The following is an 18,045-nucleotide window of genomic DNA, read 5'->3' as shown; positions in this document are numbered from 1 at the left end:
TCAATTCATTTGAATAAGTCCTTGACCAGGTTGAAAAGCGATTTATGTTGAAACACTATATAGCGAGTTTTCGAGCGCGAAATTTGACAACGTATCAAGTTCTTTTTTCGTATACCACCTAGGTCAAAAATTCTTTCCCCCTCAGACTGTACTCGGACAGTGACACTCCTCCCTAGACCCTCAATTCATTTGAATAAGTCCTTGACTAGGTTGAAAAGCGATTTATGTTGAAACACTATATAGCGCGTTTTTGAGCGCGAAATTTGACAACGTACCAAGTACTTCTTTTGCATACAACCTAGGTCAAAAATTCTTTCCCCCTCAGACTGTACTTGGACAGTGACACTCCTCCCTAGACCCTCAATTCATTTGAATAAGTCCTTGACTAGGTTGAAAAGCGATTTATGTTGAAACACTATATAGCGAGTTTTTGAGCGCGAAATTTGACAACGTACCAAGTACTTTTTTCGTATACAACCTAGGTCAAAAATTCTTTCCCCCTCAGACTGTACTCGGACAGTGACACTCGTCCCTAGACCCTCAATTCATTTGAATAAGTCCTTGACTAGGTTGAAAAGCGATTTATGTTGAAACACTATATAGCGCGTTTTTGAGCGCGAATTTTGACAACGTATCAAGTACTTTTTTCGTATACCACCTAGATCAAAAATTCTTTCCCCCTCAGACTGTACTCGGACAGTGACACTCCTCACTAGACCCTCAATTCATTTGAATAAGTCCTTGACTAGGTTGAAAAGCGATTTATGTTGAAACACTATATAGCGAGTTTTTGAGCGCGAAATTTGACAACGTTTCAAGTACTTTTTTCGAATACCACCTAGGTCAAAAATTCTTTCCCCCTCAGACTGTTATCGGACAGTGACACTCCTCCCTAGACCCTCAATTCATTTGAATAAGTCCTTGACTAGGTTGAAAAGCGATTTATGTTGAAACACTACATAGCGCGTTTTTGAGCGCGAAATTTGACAACGTATCGAGTACTTTTTTTGTATACCACCTAGGTCAAAAACTCTTTCCCCCTCAGACTGTTCTCGGACAGTGACACTCCTCCCTAGACCCTCAATTCATTTGATTAAGTCCTTGACAAGGTTGAAAAGCGATTTATGTTGAAACACTATATAGCGAGTTTTTGAGCGCGAAATTTGACAACGTATCAAGTACTTTTTTCGTATACCACCTAGGTCAAAAATTCTTTCCCTCTCAGACTGTACTCGGACAGTGACAGTCCTCACTAGACCGTCAAGTCAATTGAATAAGTGCTTGACTAGGTTGAAAAGCGATTTATGTTGAAACACTATATGGAGCGTTTTTGAGCGCGAAATTTGACAACGTATCAAGTACTCTTTTCGTATACCACCTAGGTCAAAAATTCTTTCCCCCTCAGACTGTACTCGGACAGTGACACTCCTCCCTAGACCCTCAATTCATTTGAATAAGTCCTTGACCAGGTTGAAAAGCGATTTATGTTGAAACACTATATAGCGAGTTTTTGAGCGCGAAATTTGACAACGTATCAAGTACTCTTTTCGTATACCACCTAGGTCAAAAATTCTTCCCCCTCAGACTGTACTCGGACAGTGACACTCCTCCCTAGACCCTCAATTCATTTGAATAAGTCCTTGACAGGGTTGAAAAGCGATTTATGTTGAAACACTATATAGCGAGTTTTTGAGCGCGAAATTTGACAACGTATCAAGTTCTTTTTTCGTATACCACCTAGGTCAAAAATTCTTTCCCCCTCAGACTGTACTCGGACAGTGACACTCCTCACTAGACCCTCAATTCATTTGAATAAGTCCTTGACCAGGTTGAAAAGCGATTTATGTTGAAACACTATATAGCGAGTTTTTGAGCGCGAAATTTGACAACGTATCAAGTACTCTTTTCGTATACCACCTAGGTCAAAAATTCGTTCCCCCTCAGACTGTACTCGGACAGTGACACTCCTCCCTAGACCCTCAATTCATTTGAAAAAGTCCTTGACCAGGTTGAAAAGCGATTTATTTTGAAACACTAAATAGCGAGTTTTTGAGCGCGAAATTTGACAACGTATCAAGTTCTTTTTTCGTATACCACCTAGGTCAAAAATTCTTTCCCCCTCAGACTGTACTCGGACAGTGACACTCCTCACTAGACCCTCAATTCATTTGAATAAGTCCTTGAACAGGTTGAAAAGCGATTTATGTTGAAACACTATATAGCGAGTTTTTGAGCGCGAAATTTGACAACGTACCAAGTACTTTTTTCGTATACAACCTAGGTCAAAAATTCTTTCCCCCTCAGACTGTACTCGGACAGTGACACTCCTCCCTAGACCCTCAATTCATTTGAATAAGTCCTTGACTAGGTTGAAAAGCGATTTATGTTGAAACACTATATAGCGCGTTTTTGAGCGCGAAATTTGACAACGTATCAAGTACTTTTTTCGTATACCACCTAGATCAAAAATTCTTTCCCCCTCAGACTGTACTCGGACAGTGACACTCCTCACTAGACCCTCAATTCATTTGAATAAGTCCTTGACTAGGTTGAAAAGCGATTTATGTTGAAACACTATATAGCGAGTTTTTGAGCGCGAAATTTGACAACGTTTCAAGTACTTTTTTCGTATACCACCTAGGTCAAAAATTCTTTCCCCCTCGGACTGTTATCGGACAGTGACACTCCTCCCTAGACCCTCAATTCATGTGAATAAGTCCTTGACTAGGTTGAAAAGCGATTTATGTTGAAACACTATATAGCGCGTTTTTGAGCGCGAAATTTGACAACGTATCGAGTACTTTTTTTGTATACCACCTAGGTCAAAAACTCTTTCCCCCTCAGACTGTTCTCGGACAGTGACACTCCTCCCTAGACCCTCAATTCATTTGATTAAGTCCTTGACAAGGTTGAAAAGCGATTTATATTGAAACACTATATAGCCAGTTTTTGAGCGCGAAATTTGACAACGTATCAAGTACTTTTTTCGTATACCACCTAGGTCAAAAATTTTTTCCCTCTCAGACTGTACTCGGACAGTGACACTCCTCACTAGACCGTCAAGTCAATTGAATAAGTGCTTGACTAGGTTGAAAAGCGATTTAGGTTGAAACACTATATAGAGCGTTTTTGAGCGCGAAATTTGACAACGTATCAAGTACTCTTTTCGTATACCACCTAGGTCAAAAATTCTTTCCCCCTCAGACTGTACTCGGACAGTGACACTCCTCCCTAGACCCTCAATTCATTTGAATAAGTCCTTGACCAGGTTGAAAAGCGATTTATGTTGAAACACTATATAGCGAGTTTTTGAGCGCGAAATTTGACAACGTATCAAGTTCTTTTTTCGTATACCACCTAGGTCAAAAATTCTTTCCCCCTCAGACTGTACTCGGACAGTGACAGTCCTCACTAGACCCTCAATTCATTTGAATAAGTCCTTGACCAGGTTGAAAAGCGATTTATGTTGAAACACTATATAGAGCGTTTTTGAGCGCGAAATTTGACAACGTATCAAGTACTCTTTTCGTATACCACCTAGGTCAAAAATTCTTTCCCTCTCAGACTGTACTCGGACAGTGACACTCCTCACTAGACCCTCAAGTCATTTGAATAAGTCCTTGACTAGGTTGAAAAGCGATTTATGTTGAAACACTATATAGAGCGTTTTTTTTAGCGCGAAATTTGACAACGTATCAAGTACTCTTTTCGTATACCACCTAGGTCAAAAATTCTTTCCCCCTCAGACTGTACTCGGACAGTGACACTCCTACCTAGACCCTCAATTCATTTGAATAAGTCCTTGACCAGGTTGAAAAGCGATTTATGTTGAAACACTATATAGCGAGTTTTTGAGCGCGAAATTTGACAACGTATCAAGTACTTTTTTCGTATACCACCTAGGTCAAAAATTCTTTCCCTCTCAGACTGTACTCGGACAGTGACACTCCTCACTAGACCGTCAAGTCATTTGAATAAGTGCTTGACTAGGTTGAAAAGCGATTTATGTTGAAACACTATATAGAGCGTTTTTGAGCGCGAAATTTGACAACGTATCAAGTACTCTTTTCGTATACCACCTAGGTCAAAAATTCTTTCCCTCTCAGACTGTACTCGGACAGTGACACTCCTCCCTAGACCCTCAATTCATTTGAATAAGTCCTTGACCAGGTTGAAAAGCGATTTATGTTGAAACACTATATAGCGAGTTTTTGAGCGCGAAATTTGACAACGTATCAAGTACTTTTTTCGTATACCACCTAGGTCAAAAATTCTTTCCCTCTCAGACTGTACTCGGACAGTGACACTCCTCACTAGACCGTCAAGTCATTTGAATAAGTGCTTGACTAGGTTGAAAAGCGATTTATGTTGAAACACTATATAGAGCGTTTTTGAGCGCGAAATTTGACAACGTATCAAGTACTCTTTTCGTATACCACCTAGGTCAAAAATTCTTTCCCTCTCAGACTGTACTCGGACAGTGACACTCCTCACTAGACCCTCAAGTCATTTGAATAAGTCCTTGACTAGGTTGAAAAGCGATTTATGTTGAAACACTAAATAGAGCGTTTTTTTTAGCGCGAAATTTGACAACGTATCAAGTACTCTTTTCGTATACCACCTAGGTCAAAAATTCTTTCCCCCTCAGACTGTACTCGGACAGTGACACTCCTCCCTAGACCCTCAATTCATTTGAATAAGTCCTTGACCAGGTTGAAAAGCGATTTATGTTGAAACACAATATAGCCAGTTTTTGAGCGCGAAATTTGACAACGTATCAAGTACTCTTTTCCTATATCACCTAGGTCAAAAATTCTTTCCCCCTCAGACTGTACTCGGACAGTGACACTCCTCCCTAGACCCTCAATTCATTTGAATAAGTCCTTGACCAGGTTGAAAAGCGATTTAAGTTGAAACACTATATAGCGAGTTTTTGAGCGCGAAATTTGACAACGTATCAAGTACTTTTTTCGTATACCACCTAGGTCAATAATTCTTTCCCTCTCGGACTGTACTCGGACAGTGACACTCCTCACTAGACCCTCAAGTCATTTGAATAAGTGCTTGACTAGGTTGAAAAGCGATTTATGTTGAAACACTATATAGAGCGTTTTTGAGCGCGAAATTTGACAACGTATCAAGTACTCTTTTCGTATACCACCTAGGTCAAAAATTCTTTCCCTCTCAGACTGTACTCAGACAGTGACACTCCTCACTAGACCCTCAAGTCATTTGAATAAGTCCTTGACTAGGTTGAAAAGCGATCTATGTTGAAACACTATATAGAGCGTTTTTTTTTAGCTCGAAATTTGACAACGTATCAAGTACTCTTTTCGTATACCACCTAGGTCAAAAATTCTTTCCCCCTCAGACTGTACTCGGACAGTGACACTCCTCCCTAGACCCTCAATTCATTTGAATAAGTCCTTGACCAGGTTGAAAAGCGATTTATGTTGAAACATAATATAGCCAGTTTTTGAGCGCGAAATTTGACAACGTATCAAGTACTTTTTTCGTATACCACCTAGGTCAAAAATTCTTTCCCTCTCGGACTGTACTCGGACAGTGACACTCCTCCCTAGACCCTCAATTCATTTGAATAAGTCCTTGACCAGGTTGAAAAGCGATTTAAGTTGAAACACTATATAGCGAGTTTTTGAGCGCGAAATTTGACAACGTATCAAGTACTTTTTTCGGATACCACCTAGGTCAAAAATTCTTTCCCTCTCGGACTGTACTCGGACAGTGACACTCCTCACTAGACCCTCAAGTCATTTGAATAAGTCCTTGACTAGGTTGAAAAGCGATCTATGTTGAAACACTATATAGAGCGTTTTTTTTTAGCTCGAAATTTGACAACGTATCAAGTACTCTTTTCGTATACCACCTAGGTCAAAAATTCTTTCCCCCTCAGACTGTACTCGGACAGTGACACTCCTCCCTAGACCCTCAATTCATTTGAATAAGTCCTTGACCAGGTTGAAAAGCGATTTATGTTGAAACACAATATAGCCAGTTTTTGAGCGCGAAATTTGACAACGTATCAAGTACTTTTTTCGTATACCACCTAGGTCAAAAATTCTTTCCCTCTCGGACTGTACTCGGACAGTGACACTCCTCCCTAGACCCTCAATTCATTTGAATAAGTCCTTGACCAGGTTGAAAAGCGATTTAAGTTGAAACACTATATAGCGAGTTTTTGAGCGCGAAATTTGACAACGTATCAAGTACTTTTTTCGTATACCACCTAGGTCAAAAATTCTTTCCCTCTCGGACTGTACTCGGACAGTGACACTCCTCACTAGACCCTCAAGTCATTTGAATAAGTGCTTGACTAGGTTGAAAAGCGATTTATGTTGAAACACTATATAGAGCGTTTTTGAGCGCGAAATTTGACAACGTATCAAGTACTCTTTTCGTATACCACCCAGGGTCAAAAATTCTTTCCCTCTCAGACTGTACTCAGACAGTGACACTCCTCACTAGACCCTCAAGTCATTTGAATAAGTCCTTGACTAGGTTGAAAAGCGATCTATGTTGAAACACTATATAGAGCGTTTTTTTTTAGCTCGAAATTTGACAACGTATCAAGTACTCTTTTCGTATACCACCTAGGTCAAAAATTCTTTCCCTCTCGGACTGTACTCGGACAGTGACACTCCTCCCTAGACCCTCAATTCATTTGAATAAGTCCTTGACCAGGTTGAAAAGCGATTTAAGTTGAAACACAATATAGCCAGTTTTTGAGCGCGAAATTTGACAACGTATCAAGTACTTTTTTCGTATACCACCTAGGTCAAAAATTCTTTCCCTCTCGGACTGTACTCGGACAGTGACACTCCTCCCTAGACCCTCAATTCATTTGAATAAGTCCTTGACCAGGTTGAAAAGCGATTTAAGTTGAAACACTATATAGCGAGTTTTTGAGCGCGAAATTTGACAACGTATCAAGTACTTTTTTCGTATACCACCTAGGTCAAAAATTCTTTCCCTCTCGGACTGTACTCGGACAGTGACACTCCTCACTAGACCCTCAAGTCATTTGAATAAGTCCTTGACTAGGTTGAAAAGCGATCTATGTTGAAACACTATATAGAGCGTTTTTTTTTAGCTCGAAATTTGACAACGTATCAAGTACTCTTTTCGCATACCACCTAGGTCAAAAATTCTTTCCCCCTCAGACTGTACTCGGACAGTGACACTCCTCCCTAGACCCTCAATTCATTTGAATAAGTCCTTGACCAGGTTGAAAAGCGATTTATGTTGAAACACAATATAGCCAGTTTTTGAGCGCGAAATTTGACAACGTATCAAGTACTTTTTTCGTATACCACCTAGGTCAAAAATTCTTTCCCTCTCGGACTGTACTCGGCAGTGACACTCCTCCCTAGACCCTCAATTCATTTGAATAAGTCCTTGACCAGGTTGAAAAGCGATTTAAGTTGAAACACTATATAGCGAGTTTTTGAGCGCGAAATTTGACAACGTATCAAGTACTTTTTTCGTATACCACCTAGGTCAAAAATTCTTTCCCTCTCGGACTGTACTCGGACAGTGACACTCCTCACTAGACCCTCAAGTCATTTGAATAAGTCCTTGACTAGGTTGAAAAGCGATTTATGTTGAAACACAATATAGCCAGTTTTTGTGCGCGAAATTTGACAACGTATCAAGTACTTTTTTCGTATACCACCTAGGTCAAAAATTCTTTCCCTCTCGGACTGTACTCGGACAGTGACACTCCTCCCTAGACCCTCAATTCATTTGAATAAGTCCTTGACCAGGTTGAAAAGCGATTTAAGTTGAAACACTATATAGCGAGTTTTTGAGCGCGAAATTTGACAACGTATCAAGTACTTTTTTCGTATACCACCTAGGTCAAAAATTCTTTCCCTCTCGGACTGTACTCGGACAGTGACACTCCTCACTAGACCCTCAAGTCATTTGAATAAGTGCTTGACTAGGTTGAAAAGCGATTTATGTTGAAACACTATATAGAGCGTTTTTGAGCGCGAAATTTGACAACGTATCAAGTACTCTTTTCGTATACCACCTAGGTCAAAAATTCTTTCCCTCTCAGACTGTACTTGGACAGTGACACTCCTCACTAGACCCTCAAGTCATTTGAATAAGTCCTTGACTAGGTTGAAAAGCGATCTATGTTGAAACACTATATAGAGCGTTTTTGAGCGCGAAATTTGACAACGTATCAAGTACTCTTTTCGTATACCACCTAGGTCAAAAATTCTTTCCCTCTCAGACTGTACTTGGACAGTGACACTCCTCACTAGACCCTCAAGTCATTTGAATAAGTCCTTGACCAGGTTGAAAAGCGATTTATGTTGAAACACTATATAGCGAGTTTTTGAGCGCGAAATTTGACAACGTATCAAGTACTCTTTTCGTATACCACCTAGGTCAAAAATTCTTTCCCCCTCAGACTGTACTCGGACAGTGACACTCCTCCCTAGACCCTCAATTCATTTGAATAAGTCCTTGACAAGGTTGAAAAGCGATTTATGTTGAAACACTATATAGCGAGTTTTTGAGCGCGAAATTTGACAACGTATCAAGTACTTTTTTCGTATACCACCTAGGTCAAAAATTCTTTCCCTCTCGGACTGTACTCGGACAGTGACACTCCTCACTAGACCCTCAAGTCATTTGAATAAGTGCTTGACTAGGTTGAAAAGCGATTTATGTTGAAACACTATATAGAGCGTTTTTGAGCGCGAAATTTGACAACGTATCAAGTACTCTTTTCGTATACCACCTAGGTCAAAAATTCTTTCCCTCTCAGACTGTACTCGGACAGTGACACTCCTCACTAGACCCTCAAGTCATTTGAATAAGTCCTTGACTAGGTTGAAAAGCGATCTATGTTGAAACACTATATAGAGCGTTTTTTTTTAGCGCGAAATTTGACAACATATCAAGTACTCTTTTCGTATACCACCTAGGTCAAAAATTCTTTCCCCCTCAGACTGTACTCGGACAGTGACAATCCTCCCTAGACCCTCAATTCATTTGAATAAGTCCTTGACAAGGTTGAAAAGCGATTTATGTTGAAACACTATATAGCGAGTTTTTGAGCGCGAAATTTGACAACGTATCAAGTACTTTTTTCGTATACCACCTAGGTCAAAAATTCTTTCCCTCTCAGACTGTACTCGGACAGTGACACTCCTCACTAGACCGTCAAGTCATTTGAATAAGTGCTTGACTATGTTGAAAAGCGATTTATGTTGAAACACTATATAGAGCGTTTTTGAGCGCGAAATTTGACAACGTATCAAGTACTCTTTTCGTATACCACCTAGGTCAAAAATTCTTTCCCTCTCAGACTGTACTCGGACAGTGACACTACTCACTAGACCCTCAAGTCATTTGAATAAGTCCTTGACTAGGTTGAAAAGCGATTTATGTTGAAACACTATATAGAGCGTTTTTGAGCGCGAAATTTGACAACATATCAAGTACTCTTTTCGTATACCACCTAGGTCAAAAATTCTTTCCCCCTCAGACTTTACTCGGACAGTGACACGCCTCCCTAGACCCTCAATTCATTTGAATAAGTCCTTGACAAGGTTGAAAAGTGATTTATGTTGAAACACTATATAGCGCGTTTTTGAGCCAGACACAACTACGACTACTACTACTACGTAGCACTACTACTAGTACTACTACTACACCAGACCGACCAAATACACCAGACTAGACTACCAGACCACAGATCATCGACCTATAAGAAATTTAGCGCTTCTACACCAGAAGCAACTACTACTACTACTACACCAGACCGACCACACTATTGGTCCGTTCCCCCAAATTTTTGGGTGACAGCACAAGCCAAATTAAACGTCTAGAACATTCTGTGCTCAGCACATTACCTTGTGAGCTCAACTACTAAAAACCTTTGCCTTGCTATGGGAGTACAACACTTTGCACTCCAACTCATAATAAAAATACGCTTCTAAAGCTAAAATAGGCCTATTTTCCGATTAAGAGGTGTAATATTTGAAGTTAACTCACGTATCACGATGCGTTTCTGTGTTGCACAATTTGAGGAGAACTTGTTTGACCAGTTTCAGTCAATTATTTTACAATCAATCTGAAATAATTAAGTTTTTGAAGTACAAACATGAAGCGTACCCAGTCACTAATAAGTAAAAATGACCGTATGTTTCAAGGCCAATTTCTCAAAAACGACTGAAAGAAATTACACCAAATTTACAGGAATTAAAGTACGGCTCATGGTGAGTTCAAATCAACAAACAGATCCAAAATCGGTTTGCACTACGACGAGTTATTAGCGAAACTAAGTGCGGAACCAAAGTCCAAAATTGACCCAAAACGACTGACGTTTCGCTAAAATACAGATTAATTTCTCAATAACGCCTGAACGAAATTACACGAAATTTACAGGAGTTAAAGTACGGCTCATGGTGAGTTCAAATCAGCAAACAGATCCAAAATCGGTTTACTCTACGAGGAGATATTTCAAAATTAAGGTACCGTACCAATGACCAATATGGGACCTGGTCCGACCACAGTTCGCTATAAAAATCATTAAAATTTCGGAATAATGAATAATAAAAACATATACACATACTCTCCACTAACACACGAATCTGAAACACTAAAAATTGTAGTCTAAATCAAGATATAACAAGTTAAATAACGTACTCAAGGTAGTGCTTCTCTCCTCAGGAGGTAAAACTGGGGTCGATTTTCCTGGCCAATTTCTCAAAAACGGCTGAACAAAAACAAACGCCCTTAGTACCAATTGTAGCACTGCTTGAGACACGCGTCATATTAAAAAATGAGCCCAATCGGTGCACTCTTCAAGGAGTTATAGCAAAAAATAGGTACCGTACCAAATGACCTTAGAGGAGGGATGCACCACCTTCAGAGCTAAAATTGAACATCTGAACATCATAAAACGCTATATAAAGTATACATATTCAGAATCTACGTTAGACGGGCTATTCAAAACAGTATAATTTATACCAGAAGTGACGAAATTCAAAGTGACCAGACCCTGACACAGTCCTGTCAAACGCTTCTAGAGGTAAAATCAAGGGCAACTTTACTGGCCAATTTCTCTAAAACGGCCGAACAAAAAAAAACCCTTAGTACAGTTTGTAGCACTGCTTGAGATACGCATCATATTAAAAAATGAGCCCGATCGGTACGTTCTTCGAGGAGTTATAGCAATTATAAGGTACCGTACCAAATGACCAAAAAGCGAGGTGACCTGACTTCAGAGCTAAAATTTGACATGAAAATGTGTCAAACAAATTACAAATAATAGCTAGAAAGCTTTGTCATAATATAAGGAAGCTAACGAACCAATAAACAAGCTTTAAATCGATTTATGACAGAGCTTCAAGGTGGTGTCAAGGTGGTGTCGGATGGTGTCAACTGCTTCTGGGGCTAAAATCGAGGTCAAGTTTACTGGCCAATTTCTCTAAAACGGCGAAACAAAAATAAACCCCCTTAGTACAGATTGTAGCACTGCTTGAGATACGCATCATATTTAAAAATGAGCCCGATCGGTACATTCTTCGAGGAGTTATAGCAATTATAAGGTACCGTACCAAATGACCAAAAAAGCGAGGTGACCGCCATTCAGAGCCAAAATTGACAACCTCAACTACAGAGAATACCATATAAAATATATATGGGGAGACTCCCCACTAACTGGGGATTCTAAAACACTAACACTTGCTGGGTAAATCGCGTGTTTTATTGTACCGAAATTTGGGTCACCCATAATAGCCCGAAAATTCGAACTATTTCAACTTTGAACATTAATAACTATTTGATTAGGCCGATTTGGGAAACCAACCAAATACTGCAAGCAAGAGGGGTTCAGTGCTAACAAAATGCGACCACTCCCGTTTAATTTGGTCCAGTACTTCAGCAAATATTAACAAAATACTGTTCTGTACCCCATTTTTTGGGCTAAAATCGAAGCCCAAGATCTCTGGAACCGACGTAAAACAACGTGAAACAGCGTTCCCGGCGTATTTCTGGGTGTATTTCTGGTCCACTTGCACGTTCTAGGTCACGGCAAACCTTCATGGTGAGGTGGGAAAAAATTTCCCACCTCACCATGAAGGTTATGATGTTTTGTGTGTTTTGACATAAAACAACATCCACAAAAATTTGATGAAATCGTGAAAACAGAAAATTTGTTGAATTGCTAAAAACTATTGATTCAAATAGCTTCATGGACCCGATACTAGCGTAAATAACACAATTTGCAAGAAACAACAACCCTCATTACAACAAAAACCACATAAATTCATAATAACGCTTAAAATCATATTTTTTTTTAAGTTTACACCCTAATTATTATTTGCACAGGCCGACACAAAAAAAAGACTGCAAAAGGCTAGCAGGAACAGATCAATAGAAACAAAATGCCACCTCGTTTGTTGAATTTGATTCAGTACTTTAGGAGATATCGATAAAACAATAAACTGTAACCGGACATTCGGTATCTGAAAAGACAAGAAATTAAAGAGAATCAATGCAAAATGTCCATCAAAAACCTAATAAAACCTGTTCTATGATTGAAATAGCTCCAGGGACTCAACAAACGGGCGAATAACACAATTTTTAAGTAATAACAACGCTCATTACGAGAACGACTACATCATTTCAAAAAACGTTTAAAATTTTTTTTTTCAAATTTATACCTTAATAACTTTTTGATCAGTTTGATTTAAAAAATCAACTAGCTGGACAAGAAAGAACAGTTTAGCAACAACAAACTGCTTCTTCACAATCTAAATTTGATACAGTGATTTAGGAGATATCAATAAAAGTAAAAAACATTAAGTTCCTTTCTCAATGCTATAAAACAAGTTCTTTCCGCCAACTTTTTGATTAGGCTGACTTGAGAAACCAATAAACACCGCAAACACCGCAGGGGCAGTAGAACAAACAAAATGCGACTATGACTGGCTGAATTGGCAGAGTAGTTCAGATAACAATTGTCACAAACAAAAAACGTGCCCTCAAAAATGCAATTTACACTTCAAATTTTTCAAAGTTAAACATTTATATATTTTTGAGTAGGCCGACTTGAGAAACCAATAAACACTGCTATCAAGGGGAGTTCAGGACCAACAAAATGTGACTATGCCCGGTCAAATTGACATAGTACTTCAGGGAAAAAATTTCAGAAACAACAAACATGCCCTCAAAAATGTAATTTTTACCTCAATTTTTTCAAAGTTAAACATTATTAACTTTTTGATTAGGCCGACTTGAGAAACCAATAGACACCGCAAACAAGGGGGAGTAGAACAAACAAAATGCGACTATGCCTGGCTGAATTGGCAGAGTAGTTCAGATAAAAATCGTCACAACCAAAAAACGTGCCCTCAAAAATGCACTTTACACTTCAAATTTTTCAAAGTTAAACCTTTATAACTTTTTGAGTAGACCGACTTGAGAAACCAATAAACACTGCTATCAAGGGGAGTTCAGGGAGTTCAGGAGCAACACAATGCGACTATGCCTGGTCAAATTGACATAGTACGTCAGGGAAAAATTTTCAGAAACAACAAACATGCCCTCAAAAATGTAATTTTTATTTAAATTTTTTAAAAGTTAAACATTATTAACTTTTTGATTAGGCCGACTTGAGAAACCAATAGACACCGCAATGAAAGGAAGTTAAAGAGCAACAAAATGCGACTATGCGCGGCCAAATTGGCAGAGCTGTTCAGGAAAAATAGTCAGAAACAGTAAGAGTGCCCTCAAAAATGTAATTTTTACTTCTATTTTTTCAAAGTTAAAAATTAATAATTTTTTGATTAGGGCGACTTGAGAAACCACTGAACACTGCAGGCAATGGAAGTTTAGGGCCAGCAAAAGCGACAATGCCCACCCAATTTGGTACAGTAGTTTCAGAGAAATTGTCAGAAACATGAAGCGTACACCGATTTTCGGGTTATTGTGAGACCTCGATTTCTCGCAAAGTCGCGCAAAACGACCGAATACGTCGCCCCATAGAAAATTCTGAACGCAATTCAAGTACACTCCGTAACTACTGAACACCCAAAATCTCTAGTGTGAAGTGGGAAAAAAATCCCACCACGCCATAAAGGCCAGGGTGTTTTGTGTGTTTTGACAATAAAAACTCAAACAAGAGCTTCAAGTTTTCGCAAAAAATGAAAAATTGTTTAATTGCCAAAATCAAAGTATTGTATAAACTTCATCATTCCAAACAAAAGCCTAAATATTACAATTTGCAAGTAACAAGACCCCAAATTAGAAGAATAACAACATCAAAACTCAAAAACGTTTTGAAACATTATTTTTTTTTATTTTTCTTAGAATTACAGCCTAATAACCTTCTGAGATGGACGATTTCCGTAACAAATTAACTATTGGAGAGAAGAAAAACAACTATTCAACAAAACGGAACTATGTTCGTCTAACTTGGCACAGTAATTTGGCAGAAATCATTAGAAACGTGAAGCGTGCCCCGATTTTTCTGCTAAAAAAAGTATAGTTTTCGCAAAAAAATTCGGGAAAGCGACACAAATCTGTCCCTCCAACATAATTCATGACACAAAATAAAAAAATAAACGCATTTTTACCTTTGTGGACGCTGAAGACTCATTCCACGAAGTAAGAACCATTTCCTACCTCGTATTTTGTGTTTTGACCAAAAATGAACCAAAAAAGAATTTCATAATTTCACGAAAATTGAAAACCTATTGAATTCCAAAAACTAGGGATTCCAAAAGCTTCATGAACCCAAAAAAAAGACTAATTAACACAATTCCCAAGTAACTATAACACAAATAAAAGAAAAACTACGTCAATACTAAAAAAAAACATTTCAAAGATTATTTTTTAATTTTTTTTAAACCTAAAGCTTATTAAAATTCTGAGTTGGCCCATTGACAAAAAACCAATTCAAATTTGTTGTCACAAAGAACGTATAGTCAACCAAACGCGACTACGCCCGTCTAAATTGGCTCAGTAGTTTAGGAGAAATCATCAAAAACGCCAAGCGGGCCACGAATTTTTTGCTAATAAGACTTTATTAACATAAATACTTAACTCAAAATCTAGCAAACTGAATTAAACCTAGTATGTTTCTTCATTGCTATGAGATTTTTTAAGGATTGGTTGGACTAAAGTATACAGCTTTGTAGAATTAATTTTTTGTGATACTTTAGGAAATATAAGTTATAAAAAAATCATAGTTTTGTTTTCTCTTTGAACTAAATAAAAAACATTAGTTAGCATACGATCAACGACGAAATTAACGTTTGAGTTACCAAAAAATTGAGTGTAACTTTCTGTATGATGAGCCTAAACTATAATTGGAAAGAAAGATGACCAAAAAATGAGGCTTCAAAAACTTATCAGATCTTTTCGAATGAAATAACTTCAAGGACATTAACACCAATAACTATCAACTTAAGGGCCCAAATAGGTTCAGATAAATCTCATGAGGAAGTTAATTGAAATTAACAATGAGCAGAATATTTTTTCCAACTACATAAAGATCCTCAATTACCGATAGGATCGGTAACAAAATATTCCAACTGGTTGTTTCTTTATAAATAACTTATTTGATTAAAAATGAGAGGAAGACTGAAAGTGTTTGATTTCGTCATTTTCTAGAGTAGGTTAATTAATCTTAAAATAGACGAATTTGGTTGACGATGGTGTCTCTAGTTTTTTTGTCGAAAATCTATTTTTGAATTCAAAATCTTGCAAGAAATTTGCAAGATTCTTGCAAGATTTCACATTCAAAAGGCGTTCACGGAAAAAGTCAAATAGGTTCAGTTCTGCTGATCAAACATTTTTAAATCAGTCATTTCATTGGTTTTCAGTTAGTTTGAGCTACCAAAAATACAAACATAAAATTTTCAGAATTCAAAAACTTGCAAGATTCTTGCAAGATTCTTGCAAGATTTTGAATCCGGGCTAAAAAATTTTTTATTGAATTCGGTTTTGTAATTTGTTCAATAAACAATAATTTGCCTCAAAGATGTTTTCTACAACATTTGTAACCTGATTTATTTTTTTGGTTTGATTGATATCTTGCAAGATTCTTGCAAGAATCTTGCAAGTTTTGAATCAGCTTGCAAGATTCTTGCAAGTTTTAAATTCACTCATCACTAGGGTTGGCGTTATCTTCATTACTTTAGGTGTCGTTACAACTTGCTGTGATGGAGATTTGTGCAACATGAGTCATAAAATGGGGGCCTCCTATTGGATTCATCTTGTCTTCATATTGGCAACCGTGATATTCAGATGGTGCACTGTTGGCAATTGACAATGTCGAAATTACGACATGATGAATGGAATCAAAATACCTGGCTGAGCTAACAAAATACCTAACCCTATCTTTTCAAACAAAAAAATCTTTCACTTGAAGTTTTTTCTATGTCCTAAGCTTCCTTCCCAGTTTTACGTAATCAATTCAATTTAAATATTCCAAACTACTAGTTTCACATCAAGAAAAAATATACCAAGAGAGAGAGATAGGCTCAAGAAATAAAATAATGTTCAATGAAATAAGACAGACAAAAATTAGTTTAAGTAAATAATTTATTTTTTGGCCGCCATTGAAATTTTCTTGATAAACCAACATATTGAAATATAAATATTTTGTGCAGAGTTTCCAATTAAAAAAATTTACAACTTGCTTGCCATGTCATGCATGTATGCATGCGTAATTCTTGCAAAGCTTGAACTATCTGACCGAGATCTTGACAGTCCAGAATTTATTTTGAAAGTCTTGATTTTTCAAGAAAAAGTCTTGTTTCTATTTGCCAAGAAGCTTTGTTAACAACTGACAGATAAAACGGGTGTGGTTAGATACGTTCAGCCATTCATGCTTACAAATATATTGCTATCAGGCTAGAGGTTTATTTTATGAAACTGAACAATCAAAAAATCATTAAAAATCATCAGCTTACTGTAACTAGAATTCGTTAAACCGTTTGTCATAGACATGGGTGTGACAAGCTCGAAACAAGTTTTTTTTATTGAAAAAGTCATCTGCAGTTGAAGGCTCTGCATAAAACGTGAACATTTTACTACGAAAGAAATACTTTCATCACACAAAACAACTCAACAGAAGGACTGACTTTTGAGGTGGAGCAAAGAGCGACTCCCTAATTGAGAAGACCGAACGAAAACATTGTAAGAAATCTTCGGTATCTTCGGTTTCAAATGCAAGAAAGCTGCGGTATGCTCTGTTTGTTCGGTATCGTCGCTTTCGAACGTAAGAATGATTTGGTATGGCCGTTTTGGACACAACAGAGATTCGGCATGTTTGGCTTCAGATTGTCGATCGGAGGAAAATATTGAGAGATATTTTTCTGATCGCTTTTGGCGCTTTTTGCATTACGGTCCGTTGCGATGTAATTTTTATTGCCTACAGTGGAAGTCGGATTCTATTAACCAAAATTGCCTTTACTTATCTCTCAATTACATTAATCTCCGAATCGCTCAAACTTTTTTTTAGCACTGACACAGAAGACTAGCCTTCACATCGCCGCAAATTAAAAAAAAAATTACTTCTTAGCAACTGCTACACATCACGATAAACAGCTTAAAAAGCTAATACCCGTCAATAAGTCTCCAAGGTAGAACGCCCATAAGACATTTTACTAGCAGTATGTACAATGTGTGACTGAGTTTCAGTGTAACGGAATAGGGATTACATTTTAAGGACGGCTAAATTTTTTTTCGAATTCTGTTATTTTTTTTCGAATTCTGTTGCTGAATTTTATTAAAGAGAGCGTCCATAACACTCACTATGTCCAAAAGGGAATGAGTGAACTTGCGCAATTTTAATATAAACTGGACGGTGGATATCTGGGAAAAATGCTGTGATAACTGCACTCGCTTGCAAAAAAACCCTAATGCTTTAGTGCTAAAAGGCCCATTAGTCCGGTGCGCCGTTTCCCGGAAATCCCTGATGGACTCCCGAAAGTCCTATCAAATCTTACATTACCCATTTGTTCATCGTTTCGCAGTCTTTTCTACTTTGTA

General features: G+C 37.9%; 1 protein-coding gene across 3 annotated transcripts in view; it reads left to right on the top strand.

Annotated features, from left to right (window-relative positions):
• Window positions 1-16,487, top strand: part of LOC142354405 (uncharacterized) — a 68,138-nt gene extending 51,651 nt beyond the window's left edge. For all 3 annotated transcript variants that reach the window (XM_075406688.1, XM_075406690.1, XM_075406689.1), the window contains one exon: window positions 16,191-16,487. In XM_075406688.1, coding sequence (XP_075262803.1) covers window positions 16,191-16,318 — 128 coding nt within the window. In that variant the 3' untranslated portion in view covers window positions 16,319-16,487. The remainder of the gene's footprint in view (window positions 1-16,190) is intronic.
• Window positions 16,488-18,045: the final 1,558 nt, after the last annotated feature.

Source organism: Convolutriloba macropyga, chromosome 15 (genome assembly GCF_964194025.1).
Source record: "Convolutriloba macropyga chromosome 15, txConMacr16.3, whole genome shotgun sequence".
NCBI lineage: Eukaryota > Metazoa > Xenacoelomorpha > Acoela > Convolutidae > Convolutriloba > Convolutriloba macropyga.
This window is presented reverse-complemented; position numbering and strand designations above follow the sequence as displayed.